Source organism: Hydra vulgaris, chromosome 09 (genome assembly GCF_038396675.1).
Source record: "Hydra vulgaris chromosome 09, alternate assembly HydraT2T_AEP".
Classification (NCBI taxonomy): Eukaryota; Metazoa; Cnidaria; class Hydrozoa; order Anthoathecata; family Hydridae; genus Hydra; species Hydra vulgaris.
In genome coordinates, this window is record NC_088928.1 from 37,432,501 (window position 1) to 37,451,254 (window position 18,754).

An 18,754-nucleotide genomic window follows, 5' to 3' on the forward strand; every position below is an offset into this window, starting at 1 on the left:
TTAGCACCTATTAAAATTAATTGCCATCTCATCCTACTTGGATGAGTTGGCAACAAATGCAGCTTGCAAAAACTTTCTTGACATGTTGTTTTATTACATATTGCTGCTATTTGCTGGTCATATTCTAATTCTTCTTTCATTCAGACACAAGAATTCTTTTGATATGTGTAGTTATGATTTTTTCCCCCCTAATGTGAAATGTTGTGGGAATGAAGTTAAACCTAGTCTCTGAAGTTAGAATGAAGTTAAATCTAGTCTCTGCTTTTTTGTGTAGACTGTCTTTTGGCTCAAACCTATGGATTCATAGATTTCCCTCTGTGTCATAGTCCTCAATTTTAAAAAGCCTCTACTTTAATTACTTCTTATTTAAAAAACGTCTTATTTTTCATAGAACAACAAAAATAATGGAAGGAAAAGATTATATATTATTAGTATAATTGATCTACATTTAACAGAAAGGAACTAACTGTCAATTTGGCATATGCAATTTTATTGTCATTGAATTCACAACAGGTTTTTCCATGTTTATTAACAAGAAACTAATTGCAATATTTACTGATTATGTCTTATAATATAGTTTTAAAATGTTGGTTTTATATGGCTTTCAGTTAAAATTTTTTTATATGTCATTAGAGATTTCTAATGACATAAAAAATCTCAGTAACAGATTTTTTTAGTCGGTTTCTTTTGCTCAAATTCTTACACACCAGCGTTTTTTCTACTAGTTTTCTGAAATCAAAAAGTGCTCATACCAGTGTTATGATATTAAATAAATTAAATATACCATGATAGCTGTCAAATTAGACAATAGCATTTTTTTTTGTTTTTTAAACTTTACTTTGATAATATTATTTTTAGATCCACCATAAGAAATGTAAATATTGGAAATTAATGGAGCAACAAACTAGTCAAGTTTTACCTGAATCAGGTAAAAAAAATATAGTTTTTGATAATGAAAAAAGTTCAGAGACAAAAATATACCAAAGTGCTGATAAAAGTAAAGAAAAATATTCAATTCTTCAATGGTCCAGCAATCGAAAAAAGAAACCTATAATAAACTTTTCTCCTGCATGCATATTTTTGGGTACACCTGAAAGTGAAAAGGAAGTTATAAGCAAGTCATTATATTTTTTTTTTTAGTTTTTTTAATAAGTATATTCTAAATCTTTATACAATGATAATCAACAAAAAATTTACATAATAATTACTTACACAATACATCTATAAGTTTATATAGTATATTTAAGTTTATATAATTCATCAAAGTTATAGTTTCTTTCAAAATACATCTCTATGTTATAGTTACTTGCACAATAGATCCCCACGTTATAATTATTTGCACAATACATCCCCACATTATAACTATTTGCACAATACATCCCCACATTATAATTATTTGCACAATACATCCCCACATTATAATTATTTGCACAATACATCCCCACGTTATAATTACTTGTACAATTCATACATGTTATTCACACAATTCATATTATAGTCATTCTTACAATCCAGATTACGGTTTTACATTATAAATTGTAAATCTTTAAAAATTTCAACAGTTCTGACATTTTTTTTTAGTTTTCAAAAATTAGTAAAAATGTCAATAGTATTTGTTCATGCTGAACTTAATCACAACATTTCATATTTTTTGTTAAGTAATCTTGAAGTGTGCTGAGTGTTTTTTATTTTGCACAAAAAGTCTTATGTTCATCATGTATGAAAACTATAATAAATACAATGTGGTTTTTTTTAGTTGTTGTTTTTTTTGTTTTATTAAAACTTGTTTCACATGGCTGAACCCTTTTTAGCATAAAGCAATTCATTTATGACAAATTTAGAGATATGACAGCTACATAAAAAATTAAAATGTTTTTGATTTTTATTTCAGAAAACTATCATTTGAAATATAAGTTTATAAAGACAGAATGCAAGTTAGTGCGAAATATACTTTCTGCCCATGGTTTCAAAGAGGTTTTTTTAATTTTGAATATATTTGCAGTTTAAATGTTGTTGCACATGTTGATTTTATTACTGTACAATGTTGTATATGTTGACTTTATTACTGTACAATCTTGTAAATGTTGGTTTTATAACCGCACAATGTTGTTAATGTTGATTTAAAAATATTATTGTATAATTTGATTTTTGAATAAAAAGTTATTAATGGCTTTTTGAGCCTATATTAAAAAGAATAATTCTAATAAAGATAGTGATTTAAATATTATTTATCCAAACAACATGTTTGTTACCATCTTTTAAACAATAAAGCAGAAACAAAAAATATTAAAAAAAAATACTTTGATACAATAATTTTGTAAAATAAATTTCAGTTTTATCAAGAAAATAATTTTATTGTAAAGTTGCTACATTATTGTTAAATTAATTGATATAATCAGAATTAAAGCATTATTTTATAAAACTACCAAAAGAGACTCTTGAGTTTTTTATTAGCATTAGAAAATTCAGCTGAGTTTTTTATAACATAAGCAGTCTTCTCTGTATGAAATTTAATGCCAGCGCCCAAAAAAGGTCATTTTTAAGCTAGTCTGCACAATTTAAAAAATTGATTTTTTTCCTGTCATTTAAATTAAAATAGCAAAAAGAACGCTTTGAATAAATACTAGACAAAATAATTAAAAAAAAAACTGTTTAAAAAAAAGCCATTTTTCATAAAAGTTGAACAAATAAACAAAAAAGTTTTAATGCGATTTAAAATAAAACACTTTTATTTTTTGCCAAGCACTTTTTTAAGCGCTCACTGAAGTTTTTGCAGATGTGTGGGTGAGCGCGAAAAGTCTTAACCACGAAAGCACTGGCTAAACAGAAAAGACTGCATAAGTTTTTGCATGCAATTTATCTCTTTTTTTAACATAGTTAAATGAAAGTTCTAATAAGTAACAAATTATAATTACAGGGGTGCAAAACAGCCCACTCCACAGTACACTATATATATATTTTTAATTATAAATGATTAGTTTGTAAGTTTGATACGCTGTGATCTTTGAAAAAATGGTCTCAGGTCAGGCTTTTTGTTTCATGAACTTTAGTTTGAATTTTCAAACAATAAAACTGTATCATTTTTAAAGGGACTTTTATCAAAACAAAATAATATAATCATTTAAATGTTGTTATTTACAAGGAGAATCATTAAATCCATTAAATGCAGTCGATTTGTGAATTTTAGAACATATTTTTGGCTGAAACAATTGCTTGATTGAATTACTCTTAGACCTAAAAGTTTTATAAAGAGATGCAAAATAAATGTAACAAGCTTCAGATTAAATATGGAAAACAGTTAAATGGGAGTTAATATACCCCAGGTTAAAATTAGGGGTGCACTGAGGTCTACCTTTGGCTGATGTTGATTGGCACAGGCTGATACTAATACAATAGCTGGGATGCATCATTGGGTATAGACTGATGCACATACATAGACTTTATATTTTATAATTTGCTTCATTATTTTATTACTTAATAATTTTAATTACTTCATAATTTATGCTTTCTAACCTAATATATTTTATACATACATGTTTTAAGTTTTGTCAAGCCTATGCATTAGTGTACCCCTAGCTTTAGTGCACCCCTAGTAAAAATAGTTCAACTTAAAAATTATTATTAATATCAACAACACTGATGAATACAATCACTTTCTCTTTTTTATTTTTATTTTTTTGTTTAATCTTTTTAAATTTAATTTGCTTTTAAATTTTTTTTAAACTTAGTTTGTTTATAAGCAGGAATAATTATAGTTATTTGAACTATAGTTAAATGTTTTTTTATAAGATTTTTTCAAGCAACAATTTCAATTTATTGTGGATGGGTTCATATCCTAAACCTAACGTATTACATGGTTTGACTGATTATCAAAAAGTTAATCACTTTCCTTGGTATTTAGATATTCCTTATTTTTATTTTTTTGTTTAATATAATAATAAATGCTGTATTTATGTTTTTTCATTTATATTTATTTATATTTTTACAGCTCCAATGAACTTACAAGAAAAGATAAGCTCTGTAAAAATATTCAAAAAATGCAGTATTTAAAAGTATAAAAGTTTTGGTTTACTTTTCTACTGTTTAATTCTTTATGTTACTTTATTTTATTTATGTTTAGGGTTATCAACACTTCAACTTTATTCCTCGGAGTTTTATTCTTCCAACAGAACTTAATGAATTTTATAGTAAGTTTTTTTAAATAAAAATTATTTTCTAAGCATTTTTAGAATATTTTATGAAAAAAGTACTTGAATTTCATCTCAGGATGAAAAGTTGCACTGAATATATTTCAGTGCAACTTTTTGATTGGCTAGATATATAAGTATATTTGGTTTTGTTTGTGTTATAGTTAGATCATAGCACATCATTTAGTGTATTGTTCTTGAATAAATATTGCAACCGAATAACACATTTAATTTGAAATATTATTTTTTATCTCTCCTTTTAGTTTATTAGCTTATTTATTTACTTATTTTATTTATTTATCATAATTATGTATTTGCTACATTTTTCTTTAATACTAAAATTTCACAACTCTTAACATTTTTATTTAACAGGTTGAATGAGTTTGGTTGTTATCTTTACTTACTACTACTTTGAACATTAACAAAGTCTGAAACTAGTACAACTAAGGGTCTTAAAATTACTAGAGCATCTAAACTCAATAACTGGTTACTTGATAACTGCTTATATTTGACTAAAATTTTGTCATTCAATATCTGGGATTTTTGTCTAAAATAACTGGTTATGTAGAAAGTTAATTTTGCTGACTGTTTATTATTATAAAACATACTTTGTAAAAAGACTAAACAATTTAGTATTTTTATTTTAAAAAAGTATGAAAAAACAACATCTAAAAGCCTAAGATATTATTTTTACAAGTGGTATATTTATGATAAATTAATTTTTATTGTTTCAAGTTAATTTAACTGTGTTGTTTGTGTTACTTTGTCTGTACACTTTTGAATGTTTGTTTTTTTTACTGTGAAAGTATATTTTTTATGTGATAGGTTGGTCTACCTAGAATCTAAATATATGTTATTATCAGTGAAGCAATTTATTATTATAATATTTCTTTAACTATTTTGTATGCAAAAAACGATGTTAAGATGACAAGATCTGGGAGTATTTTAAAAGTAGGCAAAACAACCTTCTTGTTAGTAACAAATGCGGGAAAAATATATTACATAAAAGTAAAAATATATTATTAAAAAAAACATTAGTATATAAATAAACAAAAGAGTAATTTATATAAATAAACTAAAAAGTAGTTTTTTACTAATGAAGAGTGATTTTTCAGAAATGTTTAATTAAAAAATGTTCAAAACTTTTGTAGTAAAACATTCCATTTTACAACAACACATTTTGCAAAAATTTGGAAAAAACTGCAACTAAAACTAGTTATAAAAATACTTTGGAACTTGATGTGTGTGCTCTTAAAGAGGTTTTTAAAAGTATTATTGTAATGACGCATTAGCTGATATAAATAAGAACAGGTCTTCCGAAGTAGCATTGATGCTTGCCAACCTGCTAAATTGTTTAATGCCTTTGGAAGTAGTTGTCAAGGAACTTAGTCAAAGAACTTGTAAGAATGACGAATAATTCTACTTTGATTATAAATAAAGATTCTTTTATTGCAGTAGACGGTAATGAGTATCTTATGTGTTTTAAGGATAGCTGTAATGGAGCAGGGCAACTAGCTTCAATGAAATCCAATGAAATGATTGAAAGCAATTTTTTTTCTACACAATAATAAAAAAGTTTATAATAAAACTAATGTATAATGGCATCTTATTATTTCATTTTATTTCTATTGTGTATATTTAAATGTACTATCAACCTCACTGTGGGGACACAATCTTAATGTCATGATAGCAACTCACTGTAATGATGTCAATACACTTCTCACTTGATGACACATCTTTCCTTTATAAGACTGTTTCACTGACATTAAATTATCTAATTGTAAAACACTATTTGTTGCAAAAAAAAATTGTTCTATACAATATAATAACACTGGATTTAAATTTTCTTTTGAATAAAACCTTTTTTTAAGGGCTATTCAAGACCCTTGAGCATTTAACTGTTTCAAAATATTCTATAAATCTTCTATTATATGTGTGTGTTTGTGTGTGTGTGTGTGTGTGTGTGTGTATTTTTAGATTTGAAAATTTACTTTTTGTGATTCCTTTTAATGCATGTATAACTATTAGGGGGTCTCAAGAATATAAAGTTTTCAAATATTGCTGTCTTACTCATCAAGTATATCTGTAATAATAATAGTAGTTTACTTGCAAAATTATAGCCCATTTGGACAATCTTTAGAGGACTCTTAATGGGTAGAAAGTTTCTGATTTAGGTGTTTGACTGTTTGCAACCAACTCTGATACAGTGTTATATGTGACACTGAAATATTAAGTAGAATAATAGATTATAGGTGCTCTGTGATGTGTTTATACAAATAAAACAAGATGTATAATTCTGACAAAAAATGTCTTCTATTTTTAAACTTCAAAATTAAATAAAAAGTGATTACAAAACTATTATCATGTAAATATTTCAAATTTTGGCTAGCAGTTCACAATTATACTCTGCAAACCTTTTTCCTATGTTTTTAAACATAAAACAAGAACTATTTCTGCTTTTTGTTATTTGTGACGGTTTCATTAAGGTGTTGTGTCAACGCTATGCCCTGCTCAGCAGTGTCATTGATGCAAATCAGATTCCTTACAATGAAAATATCTTACAACAAAGATAAGCATAACAAGCTGAAGATAAACATGAATGACAAATAAAAATGTTGAATCTTTTGTAATTATTGAGTTATTAGCTTAAAGATGGTTTCATTTCTGATCAATAGAAGTTTAATTTTTAATGCGTAGATGGCTTTTATCACCCATTGTGCTTTATGTAGCTCTTTTGTAAATGGTGACATCAAGCGGTAGCCCAAAGGAGAAGAAACTGATGCATCATTCTTTTAGAAAACTTGAGTAGTCTTTGATATTGGAATATTGGGTTTAGGAAACTTGTTTTTTACTAGAGCATGCTAATTGTATAGTAAATACTTCATTTGATTCATCATCTTCATTAGAATCTCCACCAACAAATAGTATTGTTGAATTTTTTGCACTGTCTAGTTTTTAGTCTGTAGCTGACTCTGTTGTTGATACACTGTCGACAGATACATCCAATCTGTCGACGATGAACAATCTTTAATGCAGCATTTTTTCCGCATCATCTACTTCCTTGATAATTTATTTTTGTTGTTTAGAAACTTTTTTTTCTTAAACAGTAAGCTTTTTGTCCACAGATTCAATTGATTCCATTTGTTATTATTGTTAAAACTTCGAAAACTGCCTGTTTTCATCAGTTTTTATAAGCTGTTCAGAATTGGCATGGCTAATGTCAAAAGTTGACTTATTTGTGTACTCTTTTTGGTTCATTTGATCAGTAGAGTTATAATTAATTGTTATATGATTTGCTCACTAATTAATATATTTACAAATTGTTGCTGTATTTCTTATTTTTACCACCACTTCATATACAGTAAAACATGTACAAATTGTGTTTACTAAAAGCAACAACAACAAAAAAGGCCTCCTGTTCATGTGACAATTATTCATGTGGCTTGTGACTCCTGTTTATGTGACATGTGACTCCTGTTCATGTGATATTTGCTCATGTGACATGTGACTCCTGTTCATGTGACAATAGCTTGTTGTTCATGTGACTCCTGTTCATGTGACAATAGCTCTACAGCAAATAATAATAAGAGCGTAATTTGTTTCTTTTGGTTATCCTTTTGTTTTAAATATCAAGTTGACCAATTGATACATTTATTATTTTGCAGATGAATTTATGAAAGATCAAGGACCGTGGATCATAAAGCCTTATGCTTCATCAAGAGGGCGTGGTATATTCTTAATTAATAATGTGAGTTTATTATAATATAATTTAATACTATTTAAACCTTTATTTTATAACTTTTTAAACCAAATTTATTTAAAAAAAAACACATTTTTTGTGTTTTACTTAAAATTCTCACAATGTTGTTTTTAAACATGTTTTATTGTTGCTGTAAATGAAGTATCACATATATAGAAGAAATTAATAAATTACTGGATTATGTAAATTTTTTACTAAAAATCTAAGTAATACCTCTATTTTCTTTTAATATGCTGATTTTTTTTATATACGACTGTTGATTTTGTATTCTACTTTTTAGAAAAATGACATACCTTTGGGAGACAGTGTGATAGCATGCAAATACATCAAAAACCCTTTTCTAATCAGTGGTAAAGTTATTAAATAGAAAATTAATTTTTTGAAATTAATTTTTTATTGGAATTTTTTATTACTTTTAGTTATTTTTTTCTTCCTTACTTGAATATTTTTCTATCAGAAAATGATGATGAAAAATGGAAAGCAATGGAATAAGTAGTTAATATATACAAAAATTTAAATGAACTATTATACATTAAATAAATTTTAACGAATTTGTTGTATTAAACATTTTAAAGACATAAGTTTTAATGTAAAAAAAGACAAAAAATAAAGTTTATTTTTGAAAAAAATTTTGTTTAAAGTTTAAACAAAATTTTTTTCAAGTTTTTTTTTTTTTTTAAATTATTCACCTTTCCAAGGCCAAGAAGGCCACTACAGTTGAGGAGGCTACTTTTTGTGGTTATAACCCTCTCTCAACTCTATAACTCCAAAACACGAACCTTGACGAACAAGGCCGCTGCGCGGAGAAACAAGTTGAGCGCAGTACTACCAGAGACATGATGGGGATTGAACTCGGAACTTCTTGCTTATGAAACGTGCGCTCTACCACTACACCACTACCGCATTGTGATAGTGATAAAATAGAAAAGGTTATATATACAAAAAGGTCTTTCATTCAAAAGTGAATGAAAACTTTTTTTTTTAAATTAGATCTTGTTCTTTTTCTTGGAGTTTTTTAAAATGAATTATTTCATAAGTTTGATAGTTTCTTAAAAAGTTTGACAATTGAAACAATCATTTATTATTACCTTTAAATTTTATTATTACCTTTAAATTTTATTATTACCTTTAACTTTATTATTACCTTTAAGTTTTATTATTACCTTTAAATTTTATTTTTCTATTTTTTTTTTTGAAATTAAGACTAAATTAAAACTAAATTTAGATCTTTAAATTTATTTTTCTATTTAATCTTTAATTAAGGTTTTAAATTTGACTGCCGACTGTATGTTGCTGTTACATCCTATGATCCTTTACGTATATATTTGTTTGAAGAAGGACTTACAAGGTACTAAATAAATTTTATCTTAACAAATCCAAAGGTTTTATCTAAACATATGAAAATACTCTTGTGTTATTTATAAATTTATTTTTTATGTAGTAAATTTTTTATGTGGTATATTATTTGTGAAGTATATTGTTTGTGCAAGAAGTTATGTGAGCCATTATAATATATTACTTTCCACTTATTAAAGAAGAATAAATTAAAAAAACTTAGCCCAGTAAAAAACTACAAATATTATTTTTCAAATAGAACCAACTACATGAACTACTAAAGGTATTTTCAAAATCTATCGGATAAAAGGAAAAAATTCTTTAAAATATATATCATACCATATTTACATTATAGAAGTAATAAAACTACCTGTGACCACAGGTAGTTTTATTACCTGTGGTCACAGGTAGTTTTATTACATGTGGTCATAGGTAGTTTTATTACCTGTGGTCACAGGTAGTTTTATTACCTGTGGTCATAGGTAGTTTTATTACCTGTGGTCATAGGTAGTTTTATTACCTATGGTCACAGGTAGTTTTATTATCTGATTATTTCTTGGTAATTAGAAAGAACAAGCTGTACAATCAAACCATTTAAATTAGTTTATCTAAGTGTTTACCATGCATGTGGATGAAAATATATACACTCATTTCATGCATATTGATGAAGAATTGTTAAACTGAATCCCATTAATTAGTTTTAAAAACTAAACAAATAACAGGTTTCAAAAATCATTTTAAAAATTGTGAAAATTAAAATTGACCAAAAATGAAAAAATATTTAATAAAAATTTCTTTTCCACAATAGCTGAAAATCACAAAAAAGTTTTTTATTTAAAAGTCATAATTTGATGTCTCACACGATCAAATTTTTTTAATTTAAAAATCATTGTTTGATGTGACACAATCAAATTTTGTGCAATGCAACTCATTTTGATCTGATGAGTTGAATGTATGATAGTGAACCCATTGTTGATTAGTAACATTTTTTTTATAAATAGGTAAGTCTAATTATAATTTTGACATATTACAGTATTATAGTAAAAATTGGTATTTTTAGTATAATGCCACTGCAATGGTGTTATAGTAAAAATACCCAGTCCTGATCTGCTAAACAGCTTAGCGTTGAATCTGATTGTAAAAATTGCTTCAACTTTTTCATAGTATCATATAATTAGGAAAATAGCATTATGGAAAACCATCTGAATTATACAAGTCTTATTGCGGTAGTGGTGTAGTGGTAAAGCGCTCGCTTCATAAGCGAGAGGTTCCGAGTTCGATCCCCACCACGTCCCTGGTAGTACCGCGCTCAAATTGTTTCTCCGCGCAGCGGCCTTGTTCCTCAAGGTTCGTGTTTCGGATTTATAGAGTTGAGAGAGGGTTATAACCACTATTAGGTAGCCTCCTCATCTGTAGTGGCCTTCTCAGCCTTGAGGAGGTGAATAACAAAAAAAAAAAAAAAAAATTTTCCAGCCTGCTGGAAAGCGGCATCTGTTATCCCTATCTTCAAAAATTCTGGAGATCGATCTGATTTGTCTAACTACCGTCCCATAAGTCTTCTTCCTATTATAAGCAAGGTTTTTGAATCTTTAATTAACAAACACTTAATTTCTCATCTTGAATCTAATAACTTACTTTCTGACCATCAATATGGATTTCGATCTTCTCGTTCTACAGCTGATTTGCTAACAGTAATAACTGACAGGTTTTATCGTGCATTAGATGAAGGTGGAGAGGTTAAGGCCATCGCTCTTGACATTTTAAAAGCTTTTGATAAATTTTGGCATGCTGGTCTTCTCCATAAGCTTTCTTCTTTTGGTGTATCTGGCAACATCTTTAAGATTATTGAACTCTTCCTTTCCAATCGTACTATAAAAGTTGTCCTCGATGGACAGCACTTTTCTTCTTATTCTGTAACTTCAAGGGTTACTCAAGGTTCTATCCTTGGCCCTATACTCTTTTCAATTTACATTAACAATATTCCAGATATTCTCACATCTAAGGTGGCATTGTTTGCTGATGATACTACCATTTATTCTTGTCGTGATAAGAAACCAACACTCTCTGATTGCTTGGAGGGGGCATTTGAGCTTGAAAAGGATCTCACTTCTGCTACAGCATGGGGCTCACAGTGGCTGGTGAACTTTAATTCAGATAAAACTCAATTTTTTTCAGCCAATCGTTATCGCAATAGTTTAGATCTTCCTATATTTATGAACGGTGATGTACTCAATGTGTCACCTACTCTTCATCTTCTAGGATTAACTCTTACTTCCAATCTTTCTTGGAAACCATGCATCAAATCAGTTGCAAAATTAGCATCTGCTAAGGTTGCATCTCTTTATCGAGCTCGTCACTTTCTTACTTTGGATTCTATTCTCTATCTCTATAAATCTCAAATCCGGCCTTGTATGGAATACTGTTGCCATATCTGGGGCGGATCTTCTAATGATGCCCTTTCTTTTTTAGACAAGGTGCAAAAACGCATTGTAAACATAGTTGGACCTGCTCTTGCAGCCAACCTCCAACTATTATCACATCGTCGTAATGTTGCTTCTCTTTCTCTTTTCTACAAATACTATAATGGGAACTGCTCTAAAGAGCTAATGTCTCTTGTGCCATCTACTAAAATTCATTCTCGTGTTACTCGTCATTCAATTAAGTGTCATCCTTTTTCTGTGACTGTTCCTAAGTGCTCCAAAAACGCTTATTTGTCTAGTTTTTTTCCTCGAACATCAGTTCTTTGGAATTCTCTTCCTTCATCTTGCTTTCCTGATTCATATAATTTGCAATCTTTTAAGTCGTCCGTCAATCGTTATCTTGCTCTACAATCTTCATCTTTTCTCTTTCAGTAACTTCCAACTTTAATTAGTGGCTGCTTGCAGCCTTGTTGGAAGATGTTTAAAAAAAAGAAAAAAAGTATGGAACCATGGGCATCAAACTAAAGAAAAAATTTCTGATAATTTAAATTAAATTTTTTTTTTGTTGTTACAGTTTTTAGTAAATAAATAAATAATAAATATCATGATAAGTTATTTTTAATTAATAGAATATAATGATAATAATTTTGTTTATATAATTATTTTAACTTCTTTTGTCCTTATGACTGTTTATTTATAAACAGTTTTCTATATATGATCATAAATAAAACTTTTTTTTATGGTTTTATGTATGGCTTTATCATATCAGATTGATAAAAATTGACATCAATCTGATATAAACTTTTACCAATCTGATATCAATTTATATCAACTTGATATCAACTTTTATAAATTGGGTGTCAATTTTTATCAAGCTGATGTCAACTTTTATCAATCTGATATGATAAAGTGTTATGTCTGGAAGTTTTCCAAACATAACACTGGCCCTGTCAAAACTGTTATTTTGTCAAAATGTAATTCTTTTACATCTCACAAAGATAAACTTTCTTTGATCTATTGTACATCAGTGCTTGTGATGTCTCACAAATATTGTCACAAATTCGTGTCTAACTTGTGAAATTTGGATATTTGTATTGATAGTTTTGGAAAAACTATCAATACAAATATCCAAGTGAAAAAGTTGTGAAAATGTTTTGGGTTAAAATTTAATGCTTAATTGCTCAATGAAACAGGTGTAGTACTAAGAATTATTTGTTACTGGTATGTATACTGCATGTATAAATAAAAACTCAACGGAAGACACACACTGAAAATGTACAAGAGTATAAATGTCCTGTTCGTATGTTTAATTTATTTATTTTTCTTATTTAGGTTTTCAACAGTCAAGTATGACATGAGTGAACAAAATCTGCAAAACCAAAGAATGCACCTGACTAACTACAGCATTAATAAGTCAAGCAAAAAATTTGTAAGGTAAATGTCTTAGAAAATAACAACTATAAAAAAGTTTTGTAAAAAGAAAAGTGTAAAAATGTAAAAAGAAAGCTGTTTTGAAATACCTGTAGGTCTGATATACATTTTTTTTTAAATCTCTAAGTTAAACTCTTTTTAAATTTTTTTTATTAGTTTATACCTTTTTGTTAGTTTATACTTTCAAATTGTCTCAATGAGACCAAACAGGTAATGTATGTCTTGTTTGATTTAAATTATCTCAATGAGACCAAACAAGTAATGCATGTCTTGTTTGATTTAAAGTATGAAAGTAGAAGGTGTAAGTGTTAAATTTATTTTTAGCAAAAACAAAACAAAAGGCTTGAAGATTTTTTTTAATGTTGATTGAATAATAATTGACTGGTGATCAGATTGTTGATCAGTGGTGTTGTTGGTACATGCCAACCTCTTCAATTTACCATACTATTCTAAATGTTTGTTAACTAAGGAATTTCGTGTCTGTACAAAATGGTACTTTGACTTTCAAAACTTAGGACAATGGTACATAGGCAGGCATAGCACACAGCTATGCCTGCCTATGTACACAGGTGAGAGATATTTTGCAGTTTGAAATAGAGTTAGAATCACTAACAGGTTTGTTAAAAGATTTTTTGATTATAAACTGTTTTTGAGCTTTAAATCAAATAACAATGTGTTTGTGCCGCTTGATCATCATAAAGTGACTTTTCAGTGGTTATCTGAAATGATGCTTTGACTTTTTTTAATTTTCGAAATTATTTTTGAAACAAGCAATCTTTTCTGCATTTAGTGGTGTATTTAAAGTAGGTATTTTTTAAATCAATTTAAAAAATATCTGTTTAGTTCATAACATGCATGCATTTTAATTGATATATTGACATGTAATTGCAGCAAAATTCTTATTAAGTCCTCTACTCTTAGGATTATCTTTCTCTACTGACCTCTTATGGAAACTGTATATACAATCTATTGTGAAGTTAGCATCTGCTAAGGAATCTACCTTTATAGTGATCGCCAATTTCTGATCTCTGATTTACCTACCTCTATAAATTTCTTAATCTTTCTTGTATGGAATGCTGATATCATATTGGGGCTGGTTCTACTAATGATACTTTTTCTCTATTAGAAAAAGTTCAAAAATGCATTGCAAATGTATTTGCAATGCATTTACTCTGACTGCATCTACTCTAACTGCATCTACTCTAAGTTTGAGCCTCTGCCCTCACTATTGTAAGGTTGTATATCATTATCTTTTCTTCATAACCATGGTTTTAAGTCAGCTATCACCTAAATGTATATATGTATTAGGGTGGGTCAAACACCCTTTATTTTTTAAATTAAAAGGCACTGTTTTCCATGTGGGCATATTCTGTGATCAATAAAAAACAAAATTTAACTTACTTGCAAAATTACTCACTCAAATTTTTGCCTCATAAAGTCATATTATGATAAGTTAAATGCTTTTAATTAATTTTTTTTTTCAAAGTAAATTGGGATATCTGTGCGGTCATCAATTAAAACATTAATTCAGCAAATTAGAGACTATTAGGACTGCTTTAGGCACTGTGTTTTAAGTTTTTTATTTTAAAATTTTGACCTGGTTTCTCAAAACCACCAGGTTTTTGCATATGATGGTTAGCTATCGACAGCAGAAGAAATATTTACGACATAAATTTATAAAATTAGATAATTTTACAATTTAACATTCACATAAACAATGTAATAATTACATAACATAAGTCAAAGAATTTTTGACAACTTGTTTTTAGTATTGACTGAAAACTTAAGTCTGTTCTTAAACTTAAAAGCATCAAAGATAGCTTTAATTCCTCATCCTGGCACATGTGCGGAAAGTCTTGGATAAGCTTTAATCCTCTCTCATCCTGGCACATGTGAGGAAAGTCTTGGATAAGCTTTAATCCTCTCTCAGCACAATCATTTACTACAGTTAATTTTTCAATGAATGTTTTTAGTACTCAATATTCTGAGAAATTATTCCAATCTCTTAAATAAAATATGTTTAAATAAAAAGTGTAGAGAGCGATAGCCTTTCCACATCTATCTAATGCATGATAAAACATATCAGTTATTACCGTTACCAAATCAGCAGTAGAACAAGAAGATTGAAATCCATATTGATTATCAGAAAGTAAGTTATTAGATTCAAGATAAGAAATCAAGTGTTTTTAATTAAAGACACAAAGACCTTGCTTATGATAGAAAGAAGACTAACAGGGCAGTAGTTAGACGAGTCAAATTGCTCTCCAGATTTGTTGAGGCAACAAAATCTGAACCATGCAAGTGAGGTGGAGTAACAGATTTGCCTTTATTGTAAGCATTGTTAAAGATTCTCAAGAAGTCTCTGGAATTTGGAATTTTTGAGATAATATACAAAATTTTGTGAAATGATATTTTGAAATAGCCTTTAGATTTAATCAACAATCAATATAATTTAAATTAATTCCAATATTATATTATACTAGCTATCCGGACCCGTAAAATATGGGTCTTGGTAAATCTACTTCACACCGACTTTTTCTATACTTATTCCTTACTTGAATATCTTTTAGTAAGCGGCAGAAAATAAGTTTTTCTATATACATATAGAAAAACTTATTGTTATACTTTTTAAAGCTATGAAAATTTTTTTTTTTTAATTAACTTTAAAAAGCTTTAAACGTTTTGGTAGCCGTTGCATGAATCGCTATTTATCAACAGATTGGATATTAGTACCTGTCTAAATAATATTTAGAATATCCACTTGAAATGTGTTAAATAATTACCATCGGTTCAAATTTCAAAAAACATGGGCTTGAATGATCACTTAAATATGTGGAATAATGGTCATGATAAGCCTATTCCACTCCGATCATTTTAATAATTTTGCTTAATTTAAATGAATTTTAAAAAAGAGCAAAATATAAAAATCTTTTTTTTGAGTTAACAATTTATGTTCAATATTTTATAACTTCTATAAAAACAGAAGAAAAAAACAAGGAAGGACCTATTATTTTTTTCTTTAATAAGTTTTTATTAATTTTTTTCAGACCATTCGCAGCTTTTTAGGACTCTTGCCCTGGTAATTTTAAAGAAAATTAAAGTTTGCATGTGAAGTCTCTTTTCTATAAGAAAAAAAGTTGTCTCCTTAATGCGGGTTAAATGTGCAGGATTAGCTAATTACTTAAGCACATTAATAACATAAGTATCTCTATCATGACATATGCGCAAAAAATTTTCAACGGTTTTTTCATATTTTTAGAAATTTTAAAGAGCTTTTCAAAAAATTCTCTCCCTTTCATTCGTTATAGTATGTAATATCTTTATATATGTTATGCAAATAATATCCATAAGCCTTTTAAAATGTTTCACTTTGTATTCTAGAAAATTAGAAAAGGTTAAAAAAAAAATTAAGTCTGTAAGCAAAAGGATTGGAACACACACAAAGCACTTCAACCAATTTGGCATGCTTTATCATCTTTTAAAACTGCTTAATAAATCAAAGACTTATAAAACTTGACAAAACGACATATAAATGCTATGAATCAAAATTAAGGAGATATTGTCAAAATGAAAGTAAAAGTAAATCTGTAAAATGTGATATAGTTTACATAACTTGAAGTTTACATATTAGATATTTGCATAGACTTTCGTTCAAATAGATAAAATAGAAATCTTTACGGATTGTGGTTTTAAAAAAATGTCTAATAGCTTTGTAAAATAAAAGATATTTTTATTTACACATTTATCAACAAATTAACAAAACATAACAATTTTCAATAAGTTTTCAATTGTATGACTATTATGAACAAACATATCATCTGATTAATCTAAAAAAATTAATCAAATTAAAAAAAGGAAAAAATACACCACTTGTATTAAGTCAACTTATTTATCATATTATAATATAATAAGGAACTTAATAGCAGTACTCATTCAAGCATGTTTGACACAGTACTCTTCACTGCCATTGCAACCGAGGTAATAGCAAGAAAAAGTCGCAGCACTTTTTTTTTTATAAGAAAAGTCAACAAAAGTGTATGCAAATATCTAACTTATGCAAACTTCAAATTATGTAATGTTAAAAACATACTTAAACATATGTCAAGTTTTATAGTTTTACTTTCACTTGAAAATTGGATTGCAACAACATCTCCTTATGACTTGATCTGTAGCACTTATTTCCTTTTCATCAAGTCTTTTATTTGTTATATACTTTTAAAAATTTCAATTGATAATATGCCTATATGCCGAGTTGTTAGCACGCAGGGTTTCTGATGCGGAAGCCCTGGTTTGATTCCGACAACTTTCTTTTTTTTTTTTTTAAATTTAATCTGTTTTGATTTTTCTAAAATAAAAAAACAATACACTTTTGAAGGAAGAAGTTTGTTTTGAAAGAAAGTTGTTTTGTTTTGCATTTTAAATAACAAAAATTAAAAAAAAACAAGTTGATGATTTGAACTTGCCCCACGGTGACGTTAACTTTTTTGAAACAATATGGGGTTTCATAAATATGTTTTTATTAAGAACATAATTGAAAATTCTAATTTTATATTTAAAATAAACAATTTTATTAAATTTATAATTTTTAAAAATTATATAAAGTTAAAAACACCTAATATTAAGGTAATAAGGAAATTTTAAGTTTTACAGCTATTTTACCACACCCCTGTTAAACATTCTAAACTGAGTGTGCAACAATGACAGAATTTAGATAACCATTAAAATAGTATTATACTCCGTATAATATTCGAAGACTCAAATTGGACGCTTTTAACTGATAATGCACGAGGCATTTTAGGTAATTTTTTTATATTTATATTTTTTATATTTAACTTTTAAAAAACATCAGGAACAGGCAAATTGATGTATTTTGTTATATATTTTTTGTTTTGTTATTATGCATAAATAAATTGATTTGCAGTTAATAGATGTGGTGTATTTTTTCCTTTTTTTAATTCGATTAATTTTTTTAGATTAATCAGGTGACGTGTTTGTTCAATAAACATACAATTGAAAACTAAAGCGTGTACATGAAATAAATGTGAAAGTAGAAAAACAATTAAAAAGAAGTACTCCTCAATTTTTATTTTGAACCAAGTAACAATTTTAATTCAATAATATAAGAAGTTCAAACATTAAAAAAAAAATTAATTAATCCTTTGGGAATCTAATAAAATTTCGAGCTTTTGCTTTAGTGGTACCCATAAGCTTGCGCACAGAATAAAAATCAAAACTATTTGATGCTTTTTTAAATAATATTTTAATATCTTTAATGTTTCTGCAAAGCTTTTTTGCTTTTTGCATTTTTCTTTTAATAATAGCCTAGTACTTTTCAATAACTCTCAATTCTGGGCAGTTTGGAGGATTTTTTGTTTTAGGCATAAATTTCACATTATTCTTTTTATACCATTCTATAGCTAGTTTACAATAATGAATTGAAGTTAAATTAGGCCAGAACACAGGTCTGTTATTGTGTGATTTAATGAGAGGTAAAAGGCGTTTTTGTAAACATTCTTTAACATATATTTGACCAAAAAGTGTGGACTGAGTAATATAAGGTAATGATTTTTTGCCACAACTGCAAATAGCTTGCCAAATCAAAGCTTTTATAGTGAACTTGT

The 18,754-nt window shown here is 27.5% G+C and overlaps 1 protein-coding gene across 3 annotated transcripts in view; it reads left to right on the forward strand.

The window, feature by feature from the left end:
- The first annotated feature begins 389 nt into the window (after positions 1–389).
- The window catches only part of LOC105847710 (tubulin polyglutamylase TTLL5), a 67,528-nt gene continuing 49,163 nt past the window's right edge, over positions 390–18,754 (forward strand). The window contains exons 1-10 of one of the 3 annotated variants that reach the window (XM_065805589.1): positions 390–513; positions 859–1,114; positions 1,892–1,974; positions 3,790–3,893; positions 3,989–4,052; positions 4,121–4,187; positions 7,853–7,935; positions 8,228–8,297; positions 9,211–9,295; positions 13,035–13,136. In XM_065805589.1, the coding sequence (XP_065661661.1) occupies positions 892–1,114; positions 1,892–1,974; positions 3,790–3,893; positions 3,989–4,052; positions 4,121–4,187; positions 7,853–7,935; positions 8,228–8,297; positions 9,211–9,295; positions 13,035–13,136 (881 nt within the window). In that variant the 5' untranslated portion in view covers positions 390–513; positions 859–891. Of the gene's footprint in view, positions 514–858; positions 1,115–1,891; positions 1,975–3,789; positions 3,894–3,988; positions 4,053–4,120; positions 4,188–7,852; positions 7,936–8,227; positions 8,298–9,210; positions 9,296–13,034; positions 13,137–18,754 lie in introns of those variants that run through there. The other 2 variants (XM_065805588.1, XM_065805590.1) reach the window with 2 other exon arrangements.